The following is a 12,604-nucleotide window of genomic DNA, read 5'->3' on the forward strand; positions in this document are numbered from 1 at the left end:
CAACTATGAAAAGGAACAATTACTTATTTTTATGACCCAAAATGCTTTTCAGTTGTTCTGGGGGAACTTTTAAGGGAAATGAGTTGAAGCAGTGCTGAGGTCAGTCAAGGAAAATGATCCCACTGGAGGTGGAAAGGGATTCCTACAAGTTAGATTGTGGTTATGTTTGATTTTGTGTTGCAGCAGTGTACCACATATGTTTAGTGGGTTATAGTGAAGAAGACCATATGTGATACTAAAAGGCCAAGCCATAACAGTTGAAAGAATTTATCATTATTATAATTACATTTTCCTCATAAAAGAGGCTTAACTCTAGAATCAATAGTAGGCTAACTCCTTCACACACAAAAAAGAAAGAGTGAGCAAGAGAGTAACAGCGAGGAGGGAGTGGGCTGGGGAGACTCATTTTCTGCTGCAGCTCATTTTCTTGAAATATTTCACATGAATATTGGCAGCAGTTGTGCTGCAGAAGACAAAAGGAAATGAACCGTGGCTGCTGGAGCCAAAGACAACACACAGTGTGAGAAAGTCTCGCTACAGTTTCTGCTCGCAGCACAGTGAGAGACAACCTCAATCTAAGCTATTAAAAACTGCCCTGGGATATACAGTATGAAGCATAAGGGCAAGAACATGAGTATGTGAAAGAATATTTAGGATGTAGTCAGAGAAAAATGAGCTTCTTTTATGTTAAACTGCATCAATTACATTGCAGGAGCTGAGCTTTGAAATAGTTAAAAGGCAGTAAATTGTTGTCTGAAGGATATTTGCTCTAACAATTGTTTATCTTACTCTGTCTCAGTCTCACTATGTCAGGTTTTTTTTGTTCAGCCATTTCAGGCCACAGGAGTAAACACTGCCTGAAATGAAACCCACGCTTAGCAGGAACTGTTAACAGGAAAGGATGGGGTAAAGCACAGAGGTGAGTCTTTGGAAGAAGAAGAAGAAAGTCAGTGGGAGTGTAGGTGGCGACTTACTGTAAGTGACACCTCCTTTGTGACGGGGAAGCAGAGTGGTAACCCTGCAGTGCTGTTGACGAGAACCACGGCTTAAAGTTCCCAAGAGACAATCCTCTGCTCTGACATCACTGCTCTAACAATGTGGTGTATGTTTATCTGTGAGTCTCTGTGTGTGTGAGTGTTGTGCTTGAAGTACAAATGTACCCATATGCTTGTATTTAATTGCGGTATCTCTTCATTGCCATCCATAAAGTTGACTTCATGTAAGTTTGTAATGCGTCAAATGATTTCCTTATGACTGCTAATGCATTGAAGGCACTCCTCCAGTTTTACAGATGTTCAGCAGCAGCGGACTTGGGCTGTTTGAAGGGAACAGCATCATGCATTGGGACACCAGTACGCAGAAAGCTGTGATGGGTTTGTGCTTAAACAATGAAAAACACCAGTTGAGATCTAAATTAATGAAGTGCTTGAACAGCAAAGAGGTAAGAACATGACACTGGTGACTTAACCACTGCTACCATGACCCCCTTCTCCTTCCCCAGTTTCCTGCCTCTATGCCTTCATGCTGACAATAAAGGCCAAACAAAACACAAAGATCAAATTGTATTACTGTGTCAGTTAGAGTTCAGGTTAGTATTAATACACAACTGGTACACAGCAAATGAGAACCAGTTGCTATTGAACAACTAAGATAAATGTAGAGCATAACTAATATTCTGGCATGTGGGGCGTATGAAATATACTGTATAAAAAGATGCACAACATGATAGCTCCTCAATGTGAAGCCAAAAGATTTAGAGCGCCCCCTACTGTCTAGCTGCAGTATAGCCAATAAACCACACCTCCTCAATGTTAACTGGTGGGATATTGTCAAACTTCAGAATTAAAATACACTTCAATTAAATTTAGTTTTCTGTCATTTTAGGTTTATTCTCATCGGGCTGGTGAATGTCCAAAGTTTGATAAGATTGTGCTTTGATTGGCAGAAGAGTCAGGACGTCAATCCCACAGCTTCATGAGCCAAGCCCTACTGCAAAGATTCTGACTCCAGATGCACAAGATGTCAGCTCCCATGGGGGGTATTTTCTCTTCTTTTAACATAATTTCTTTACAGACACTTTCTCTTTTCTTTTTCTCAATTCCTCGACTCTTCCTTTCTGAAAATGGGGGAGTAAGGGAAGGTAGAACGTACAGCCTAACCTGCCCTCTTGCCGAGACAGGCTTATGGTAAAGCTTATGGTGGGGTGGAGCTCTGGCCTTAAGGGCTTCTCACCCTCACCCTGCCTTCTCTGAACTCTGAACTTCTCTGCCTTTCTCTTCTTTCTCTTTTATTTTCCTTATTCTAGAGTGGTTATAGAGGGCACCTAGTAACCCTGTTGGTGTACTAGCTCTTGCAGGCTACGTAACTTGTCAGCAGAGAATACTGGGATAAAGGTGTGTTGGTTTTTGTCACTGAGTACTTATACTTTTTCATTAAGGCACAAGTACCTAGTGTTTACTTCAAATTCGGTGGACGAAGTTGATGACATGTCCTCCATCTTTATTTACAGCTGATGGGCACTACATGTTATTTTCTCCAATGGAAGGGTACCCACAAGGTGAAGCCAGAGGTAAAGATTTCTTGGATAGACACTCAAACGAAGTCAGTGACATTAGCCGAGGTCTAGAAGACAGCTACCTGTAACTAACCATCATCCAGAGTGGCCACATCTTTAATTGCAGGTGTTGGTTAAATAAAATTTCACCTCCAAGTGAAGAAGAAAATTATTATTTTCTTGTAACAGGCTGTCTTACCAGTACCCTGTCCTCTCTGTATTATTGTTTCCCTTGGAGGTTTATAATAGATCCTATTTGGAAGTGCTCTGATTTTCCTTTGTAGTCATATTATCACAGTCAATTAGTACTAAAGAAGTCATTAGATGATGAAGGAAGACAGTCTGTGTGAAAAGCAATAAGGAGAAAAGCTCCTGAAAGCCGTTCTGTTGCTGGACTATGCTAGTCTTGCTGGTCATACCAACTTGCTGCTTTGTGGAGCAGGGCCATCTCCAGCTGCAAACAAGTGGTACAAAACAAAGTTGATGATAAACGTGTCAAGCATGAATGTGAGTCTCAGTCTCAGCCTCAGTACCAGTTGTAACATGGAGCTAGATGGCTATGAGTAAAAGAAATGCTGCTGGCAGCCTGCTGACTTGTTGTGCAAATTTTGCTAATATAAAACCACTACAGGTAAAACAAACTAAAAAAACAAACAAACAAACAAACAAACAAACATAACTAAAGACCTACTGTGGCCAAAAGCTGCTTTGGTTTCTGCTTCATTGTTGACTAAACAGAATTTACTCTTAAGTAATGACTGTATGTGTGCTCACGTATATAGTACTTCATGCCTTGCAAAAGTCAGTGCTCAGTTTGATCCAAAAAGTCTGGACAGGCCTGCATGTACTAGGCAAATTTTAAGCCTGAAAGTTAGTGTTGATTTAAATTCAATGAAACTTTGGTGACATGAATGCGGTGAATTATAATCTAACTCCCGGCAAGAAAAATAGAATAAGTGTATTTACAATGTGGTGAAAACTATTAGTCTTTCCACAGCTGATAGGAGAAAAGGCAGTAATAAAAGCCTGTGGATGCCCTAAGTCAAGAATTTCTTGGTATTAAAGCCAGTGAGCTGTCTCTGACTCCCACCAACACAGCCCAAACCACTTTGCACTCTGGCACTCAGTTATTCAACCTCTTCTCAGCTCCTCACACCCAGGTCACGCGTGTGTTTGAGGCTGAACTCAGCTATGCTCAGAGAGAGAGAGAGAGAGAGAGAGAGAGAGAGAGAGAGAGAGAGAGAGAGAGAGAGAGAGAGAGAGAGAGAGAGAGAGAGAGAGAGAGAGAGAGAGAGAGAGAGAGAGAGAGAGAGAGAGAGAGAGAGAGAGAGAGAGAGAGAGAGAGAGGGAGACGAGGCTCCAACACATCCAGGGAGAGGCTCCTGACTGTCAAAACAATCCTGTCCAATCAACAGTGGCCACTTCTGCCCTCTGCCTCTCAGAGACATCCCTCACTCCTCCACTGAGGAACTCTCATCCTCTCCTCTGGACCTTTGTCTCATCTGCCAACATCCTGCACCACTCACACATAACAATTACTGTGATTGATGTTTTTATCTTAAAGAGTCCAACATTAAGATCAGTTTCACATGCATTTACATTCTTATATCCCCACAGATACTTATCAGTAATTCTGTTATTGTATAACTATTATTATGAAGCACAGGGATTTAAGTCTAAGAGTGCCAAAGAGTATTACAGGGGCAGGATAGTGATAGAGTTCAATGAATTAATTATTTTCTGAGAGTATTGGTGAGGGGAATTTTTTAAGTATAAACTGCGATCATTAACAAACCAGAATCACATTATCATGGGCTGTAATTAATACAAATCTGTAGTTTGTAAATGACCTTAAAATATGGGTTATAAATAGCAAATGATAGTAAACACAAGTGTTAAGGTCCATAGAACAACTTTGACATACTTGTACTTAACTGTAGTGTGTTTTACTGTTCTTCTACTTTAAAGGACACTTCATATTCATATTAAACACATACATTTGATTGACGACTGAAGTCAGTTGTTACTTTGCACATTCAGAATAATGATAACAATCAACATTTTACATGCTAAAAATGAGCCCTGTATTTAAGTCAACTTCAATGTGTTATTCATATTCATGCATCAGAAATTATTATGCAACAATAAACATAATGCCAAAAGAGGAAAACCTTGATGTATAGGAATATTTTTTACTGCTAATACCTCAATATTTAAACTTCGAATGCTTGATTTTTCTATGCAACACGATATTCCTACTCTGTAGTTTCCCTTCAACTTAAGTTATATTTCCAACCAAATATTTGTAGTATTTCATGTAAACATGTTTATAGACAATGATAACCAACAAGAAAGGTCTGGACCCTGACATGGAGGTAAAGTCTTCTAAGAAAGCACCAGCATTCTAAGTTACATCTGAAAGGTCATGGGCAGGAAGAAAAGGGAGTTTTCAAAGGGAGTGAAAGGGAGAAACTTATGAAACTAAAGATGGGGTGGCCTCCAATATTTTGGTGGAGAAGTTTGGGGCGAACAGGGCATGTTTTTTTGAGGAGAGCTGCAGTAGCCAAAACAGGACATAACAATTGAAAAGTAGCCATGAGGACACTGATTATGAAAAGTTGAACTAGACAGAGGTTACTGAGAGCAAACCTACAGGATTGCACCACTTTTGCACTCTGGGTGCTGCCTGACAGTTGGTTGTCTTGAGGCAGACTGAGACTCTTGGCAGGCTGTTCAGGAGTAAACGTGGTCTTGTCAGCAGTGATGGAGAGGCCTTGCAGAGGGCAGGACTTTCCAGGGGGAAAAAAATCAGCTGCGTATTGTTGAGACTAAGTTTGAGGTGGTGGGCAGACATCCAAGTGGGGATGTCAGCAAGGCTAGTGGAGATGCGTGCCTCAACCTGAGTGTCAGAGGATGGAAAAGAAAAGTTGTGGAAGTTAAATCAGTGATACATAAATACTGTCCTGCACACCAGATGAAATGCTACACAGGGTGAGATGAATGTTGAAGCAGCGTGTGCAGGTCATCACTATTTTCTTTGTAGAATTGTCACAAAAGGGGGTCTTCCTAATGATACTGTATTCTTGTTATTTTTTCTCTTGAACAAAACAATCATAACATACAAAATCAACACTCAGTCCATGAGTAGGTACAGGCTGAGGTTGTGTTCTGACATGTGTGAAGGTGAGTGTTTTAAGTAATGGAGGGAAGAAAAAAAGGAAAGACTCTATCAGTGTAACCCGATGTGGAGGATTAAGCAGTGTCAGGAGGTTTCTCTTGGATTTGGAGTGATTGCAGACCTGAGAGGGTGCAGGAGGACTCAATGTTTGCTGGGTGTGGCTGCAGGCATGAATCAGTGTGTGTGAAAACTATCACTACACTGGACAAAATTCCTCAAAACATACAGTATGCACAGAGTAAATAGTGAAATTTCATATTTCATTCACCTTGAACAGAAATGCTTTAAAAAAAATGTTTTAATTTTATTGTGTTTGTTTTGAAGTAAGCATCTGCCCTGACAAAAAGAAGACTTTTGGAAACTAGGACACTTGAGGTCCTGACCATCGGGATATTTGATGCCTGATGGCTAAGAAAACTATCATCATTTACAAGTTCAATCCCATAAGAGTTTAACAGAATTTGAGGTTTGTAAATCAGTCAAAGCCTATATTTAATTGAATATACTCCAGATTTACATGTCTCATGTTGAAACTGAAAAATGTTACATATATGATCATTTTAAATTTGATGCCAGCAGCACATTTCAGAAAAGATGGGACAGGCATGTTTACATTGTGTTGCATCACCTCTTCATTTAACAACACTGTGTAAATGTTTGAGAAAAGAAGAGACCATTTCTAGAGTTTTGAAAGTGAACTGTTGTCCCATCCTTGCCTGAAATAAGATTTTAGTTGCTCAGCATTTTGGATTGTCATAATGTGTCAAATATTTCTGATAAGTGAAAAGTTGGGACTGCGGGCAGGCTAGTTTAGCAGCAGAGGATGCAGCGTCCATGATTTCCAAAAAGAATGTCAAATTTTGATTGGTCAGAACACAGTACAGTTTTCCACTTTGCCTCTGTCCATCTCAAATAGACTCCGGCCCAGAGAGGTCTCCCATGTTTTTGGATCATGCTTATATGTGGTTTCCTCTTTGCATTAACCTGTATATGTTGATGTAGTGACAAACTGTGTTTAAAGACATGTCTGTTTTCAATGCAGGGCCACCTGAGGGCCCAAATATCACAGCCATCCAATGTCAGTTTTGCACTTTGTCTCTTCTAAACAGAGCTTTCTCCACATTCTTTGAATCTTTTAACGATGTATCATGTATTGTTAGTGATGATATCCTCATATTCTTTTCAACTTTATGCTGAGGAACATTATTCTGAAATTGCTAATCTATGTCCTCACCCAGTCTCTCAGAGTATTGAACCTCTCTCCGGCTTTTCTACTGAGAGACTAGGCTTATAATTATACTTATAGTCATGACTAACCTGCTGCAATTAACTTAATTAGTTTGAAGAGGTTTCTCCAGGTGTTTTTTTCTGTTAGCATGATAATATACTTTCCATAAAAAAACATTTGATGTGTTGTCTACACTACTTTCAATCTAATATAGGCTTTACATTATTTGCAAAACCATAAAAATTGTGTTTTTATCAACATTTTACACAGCGTCCAAACTCCAAAAGGGTGGTACAATTCACATTTTCCAACAAAGAGTTAGCAGGTGTTTTGTTTAAATGTAGAATAATAGATCTCACAGATAATTAATGATTGGATAAAAAGTTCAGCATTCTTTTCTTCTCTGGGTTAGCAGTTAAATGACTGTAACAGTCAAAAGTCAGAGCTGCAATCCAGTACCTAACATATGCATTCTTGCACTCAGGCTTTTGTATCGCGAGAGCAGGAGAAGAAAGGAAAAAAACAGTTTTGGTGAAAGTTGAGCAGAGCAGGGATGAGGAAAGGGCTGTGCAGAGAGAGAGAGACACACACACGCTGAGCATTGCTCTTCTCATCCTCTGGAATGCATCAGCTCCTCTAACTTATCTGTGCAAAGTCAACACGACTGGATGCGCACGAGCAGACTCCAAAAGTTACCATGCGCATCTATTTATAGCAACTCAGTAAAAGATTTGAGTAACTTTTCTGCTTCTTCTTCGCAGTTTGTTGTTTGCTCCTAAACGTTTATTCAGCAATACCTGCAAGGAACAGTGAAGCAGCACTCTGTCGGGTCTGAGGCGAATCTCCTGTTCGGGAGACAAGGTAAGGAAACTGTTCACTCGAGCGCAATTTTTCACAATTTTTAGTGCATGTTTATCCAGCTATAAGCCGACGTAACTTTATTATAGTAGAAGTTAAATACCATCTTCTTTTGAGCGCGCAGGAGAGTTACTTTTCTTTTGTGCGCAGCAGCATCTCCTGCACTCTCCTCTGCGCCTTTTTCATTTGTTGTATTTGTGTTATTGTTTTGCAGCTTTGACTCCAGACTGCAGAGGTGGTCGACAGGACTGGGAAACCAGCTGAAGAGACTTTTACTCTCCCAATCATTTCCAAGGACTTTGTGCACTAGAGAACGGATAATATGCCGGACAGTAAACGTGGAGGACGGCTGCTGCAGTTGGCCGTCGCACTGATGGCCTTCATGTCACTCTGCGCAGAGTTTGGGGACTCTGTAGAGGTGGTGGAGACCGGGGACAACGAGCTGGTGACCAAACAGACCGACTCGAGAGCCAGCAGGGCCAAGAGGAGGGGAGGATCGGACGTCCTGAGAGGGTAATGTGACCATGATAATCCTCATTAGTTCAGTTTGGGAGCATTTTCTTTTCCTTTCTTTTCGTATGCCCAAAGATTTAATTCTTCCAATCATCTTTTTGTGTTTCATTTGTCATTTTGTTTTGTGGCTCAGAGCAGGTGTTTGTCATTTTTACTTATATTAATTGAAGGTCTGAGACGGTTGTGGGTTTTATTAATAATGCAGACTGAGAGCCATGAGTGACATTGTCTGTGATGGTAAGTTTGCAGCAAAGTTTGGTAATTGAATACTGGCAAGACTATCACATTCCTGCTGACAGCAATAATAAATTACATGCAAACAAAGGAGGCCATTGGTCGTGTGTGGCTGTGGCAGAGAGGAGAAGGAGAGAGAGTGTGTGTGTGTGTGTGTGTGTGTGTGTGTGAGAGAGAGAGAGAGAGAGAGAGAGAGAGAGAGAGAGAGAAAGAGAGAGAGAGAGAGAGAGAGAGAGGGACTAATCCCCTCTCTGGCCAAAAACACCACACCCCAGTTGTGGATAAATCACATCTGCAGCTGTACACAGTGGGTCACTGCTGGAGAGGTTGAGTGTGTGTGTTTGTGTGTGCATGTGTGTATGTGAAAAAAAGAGGGAGAGAGAAAAAGAAGACGGGGAAAGTGTGGAAGAAAAGGAAAGACAGAGTGTCTGTTTCTAGTGATGACAGCAAACAGCTGATGAGGGTCACACAGTAGACAGCTCAATGAGCGTCCTCTGCAGACATTTTTATTTGACATGCTTAAAGTTAATTTATCAGAACATCTGGCTTCACAGGCAGGAAGTGCACACAGGCTGCACACTGTGTCACGCTGGCTTACCACAATAAGAATGTTTCAGAAACCTGACAGGCTTCATTTTTCACCTCATGGATCTGGATGTGGAGTTACTCTGTACAGTATATATTCTGACCCCAGGGCCAACACTAGCCCAGCAGGGGATCCAGCATTCATGTAGGCCTGTCATAGACCTGTAGGGGGCAGGATGGCCCAGGGTTCACTTTCATGTCACATGAAATATTTTTTACAGGTGCATCAGATTCCTTAAACCGCCTGAAGCAGGGAAATATTTTCCGTACAAACAATACCTTGTACTGGGAAGCTCCAAAGGCTCCTGCGTGTGCAGTATCAAGATCCCAATAATTAATCCATGATAGTTGACATATAAGGGTGCTTTACTTAAGTAAGAATTCAATAATTATGTACTATTTGTTTTTAAGAGAGGCATCGCCTCTGTCTCCTGCCCAAGGACTACAGATGTAAATTAGCTGCTAGCTAACTCTGGGACAACTAAATGGCTGTACACTGTCCCTGTTGAAGTAAAAAAATAAATGAAATAAATAAAAAAATATAGCTGTGCTGTAAAAGTACTTCATTAAAAGTTTAAGTCCAGTAATGATTTTTTTCTTTTTTTCATGCATTTTTTTTAACTTAAAAACTCTTGAACACTTAAACATTCTGAATGCTTGAAACCTAAATGAAAATAAAAAAGTGAGTAAATGATGAAATGTCAATAACATCAAGACTTTGTTAGGTGGTTAGCCTCTCTCTCATTGTGCTCACTCTTTCCCTCTGCTTCACTAACACACACACACACGCCTCCTCCCGATCCTCTCTCTGGCAGTGCTACAAGGCTCTTCTCTCTCAACTTTTGGCTACATGATAATTTGTACTGCCGTAACACAACAGATTGACGATACAGAGGTCCCCACTTAGCACATTTTTTAGCATCTGCAACTTCACTTTGCGCTCCAAAACTTAGTTGCACATTGATCTGAGCTCCTGGTGATGACGTATTACAGTCCACCGGCCCCTGGGTGTGATGGCCCATTGGGAAGGTGCCCAGTATGCCAGATTGCCAGTCCAGCCCTGGCAGTGGCTCCCTCTGGCACACACTCTGCTATGAAGCAGGGCGGGGAGGGTTTGCTTCATTCACCTCGTAAGACAAAACAAATTCAACACAGAAGGTGGCACAGTTACCATTTAATCTCGATTATCTTGTTCTCATGATCGTTGGAAACCAAAATAATATTTGCAATTGAAATTGGATAGATCGCCCAGCCCTAACCTACTATATCAAAAGAAGAAGTACTCAGTGCAGATAGATTTCCCTTGTGACTTTTTCTAAATGTAATATTACTCAGTTTGATTTCAATTATTAATTGATCAGTTTTAAAGCAGAATATTATTGCCCTTGAGATGTAGAGTAAAAGAGGTGGCATGACTCAAAAGATTCAACCAAAGTGCAAGAGGCACAGGGGTTACAAACAACGGTTACATTCCACCACTGTGAGTAGCACATGGCACACTTTGTGGATAAGTGATCAATGTCAGTAGAGAGCAATGGCAGGTTTGACGACAAAGGGTGTTGTGTCGTAAACATCATTAAGCCTGCTGATCAAGCCTGTAAGGTCATCTTAAGGAATAGCGTGTAACTTGGATTATTGACCTTGTGTTTCTGTCTTTCTCAGACCAAATGTTTGCGGCTCAAGAAACAACGCCTACTGCTGCCCAGGCTGGAAGACTCTGACTGGAGGGAACCAATGTATTGTTCGTAAGTACCACCTCAACTTCACTACTTTTGTAAAGTCCGGTAGATTTTGGACTCCTCATCACTGTCACGACTTTACTTGTCCAGTCCAGCACTATGCTGTTTTTTTAATGGAGACATCCAGTCAAGTAGAGTTAAACCTGGCATGCAAAGTGATGTCATGTAATATGATTCAAATTCAGTGTGACCCCTTTAGACCAGGTCCCTCTATCTAAGGTTTTGCTGTATATGGGACTTTAATCCCCTTTCTCAAGCAATATAAAATCAATAAAATGCAGTATTATCATAATTTTCTAGACGGAAACAGAGGGAAACTCAAACAGCCTCCAAGACCAAGTCAAAACTACTATGACCTACTATCATTCATAATCTACAGTTTAGTTAGTAGGTTAAGTAGGTCAGTTTGGATAGCTGTTTTTGTTGGATTCAGATCAGCTGCATAAATTCAGTGGATTTTCCAGTCAAAGCTTTAACTTTTTTACCAAGTTTTATTATGATTAGGACAAAGTTTTTCAGTTATCTTTCTGACAAACAAACAATGCTGGAGAATAATTTCCTTGGCAGAGTTAATTTTTTGAGCACTGTAAGATAATTAGTATATGGGTAAAAAAAGCAAACCTCAGAGCATCCAACATATTAAAAGAAAGCAATGATTCTGTTCTTTATTCTGACACTACTATTTTAAAACAGGTGTGCAAAGCATTTTGTAATATCTTTTATAAATATGAATTATTAACAGCATTCTGCTCGGACACTAACCAGAAATTTCCACAAGTCTGATCACCCAATAATCTTACACTAGAGTAGGGATAATAGTGGCAATAGTGTGCCTCAAACACTTGGGATTGGCGATTAACTTTGGTCCATTTACTCTGGTATTCTGGCAGTAGTTTCTTTTTTCAGTTTTTTCTTTTCTTTGTATTTCCTACTTAACTCTCTCTCTCTCTCTCTCTCTCTCTCTCTCTCTCTCTCTCTCTCAGTAGACAGGAAGGCCTGAGAGGCTGTAGAGTTGTGTGTGATTGCAGTCTGGCCGGTCGGCTGGCTGGATGCCTGTCGCGGCTCTAATGACATTGTTTAGCAGTGGGGTTCAGGGAGTAGGGGTCAGGGGCTGGACTCTACCTGATGGGAGGTTGGGGAAGGGGAAAATGGTCTGTGGGAAAGAGAAGAACTGAGCAAAAACAGCCCTAACCAACTAAAAACACACTGGTACACATCAATGGCAACAAAACTTGAAGAAGAAAATAGCTTGATGCTGTTGCCAAGCAGAATATAACCAAACCATGATGAGTGGATAAAAAGCAAGATTTTGCCATGTTTGGACCGTGGTCTGTTTGAGTTTTGAGATATTACAGATGCAAGTTTAGTATGAGGTTTAGATTATGGACAAGTTGTACCAAATGAAATTTGAACCCGAAATCCAAAATCTGCAGCTGGCAGGGTGAGGAGAAACAGATACATTACACAAGTTTTCTCCCACACACAATCAAGACGAATCCAGGCGCCATAACATCAGCAGTGCTGTTATTTCATCTTGCACCTGACTGCAGACATTTTTCTGTTGTCTGACCCAGTGTCATGTTCCCTTTTTACAGCAATCTGCCGGAGCACATGTGGAGACGGTTTTTGCTCCAGACCCAACATGTGCACCTGCCCAAACGGCCAGATCGCCTCATCCTGTGGATCCAAGTCAGGTCATTAAACAGCTCCTCCTC

At 40.8% G+C, this 12,604-nt stretch overlaps 1 protein-coding gene across 1 annotated transcript in view; it reads left to right on the forward strand.

Moving 5' to 3' along the window:
* The first annotated feature begins 2,333 nt into the window (after positions 1 to 2,333).
* The window catches only part of fbn1 (fibrillin 1), a 66,689-nt gene continuing 56,418 nt past the window's right edge, over positions 2,334 to 12,604 (forward strand). Inside the window, exons 1-6 of the mRNA XM_034679952.1 lie at positions 2,334 to 2,393; positions 2,510 to 2,569; positions 7,722 to 7,821; positions 8,033 to 8,331; positions 10,813 to 10,895; positions 12,485 to 12,583. Of these exons, the coding sequence (XP_034535843.1) occupies positions 8,141 to 8,331; positions 10,813 to 10,895; positions 12,485 to 12,583 (373 nt within the window). The 5' untranslated portion in view covers positions 2,334 to 2,393; positions 2,510 to 2,569; positions 7,722 to 7,821; positions 8,033 to 8,140. The remainder of the gene's footprint in view (positions 2,394 to 2,509; positions 2,570 to 7,721; positions 7,822 to 8,032; positions 8,332 to 10,812; positions 10,896 to 12,484; positions 12,584 to 12,604) is intronic.

The sequence above is a fragment of the Notolabrus celidotus genome, chromosome 3 (assembly GCF_009762535.1).
Source record: "Notolabrus celidotus isolate fNotCel1 chromosome 3, fNotCel1.pri, whole genome shotgun sequence".
NCBI classification, from domain to species: domain Eukaryota; kingdom Metazoa; phylum Chordata; class Actinopteri; order Labriformes; family Labridae; genus Notolabrus; species Notolabrus celidotus.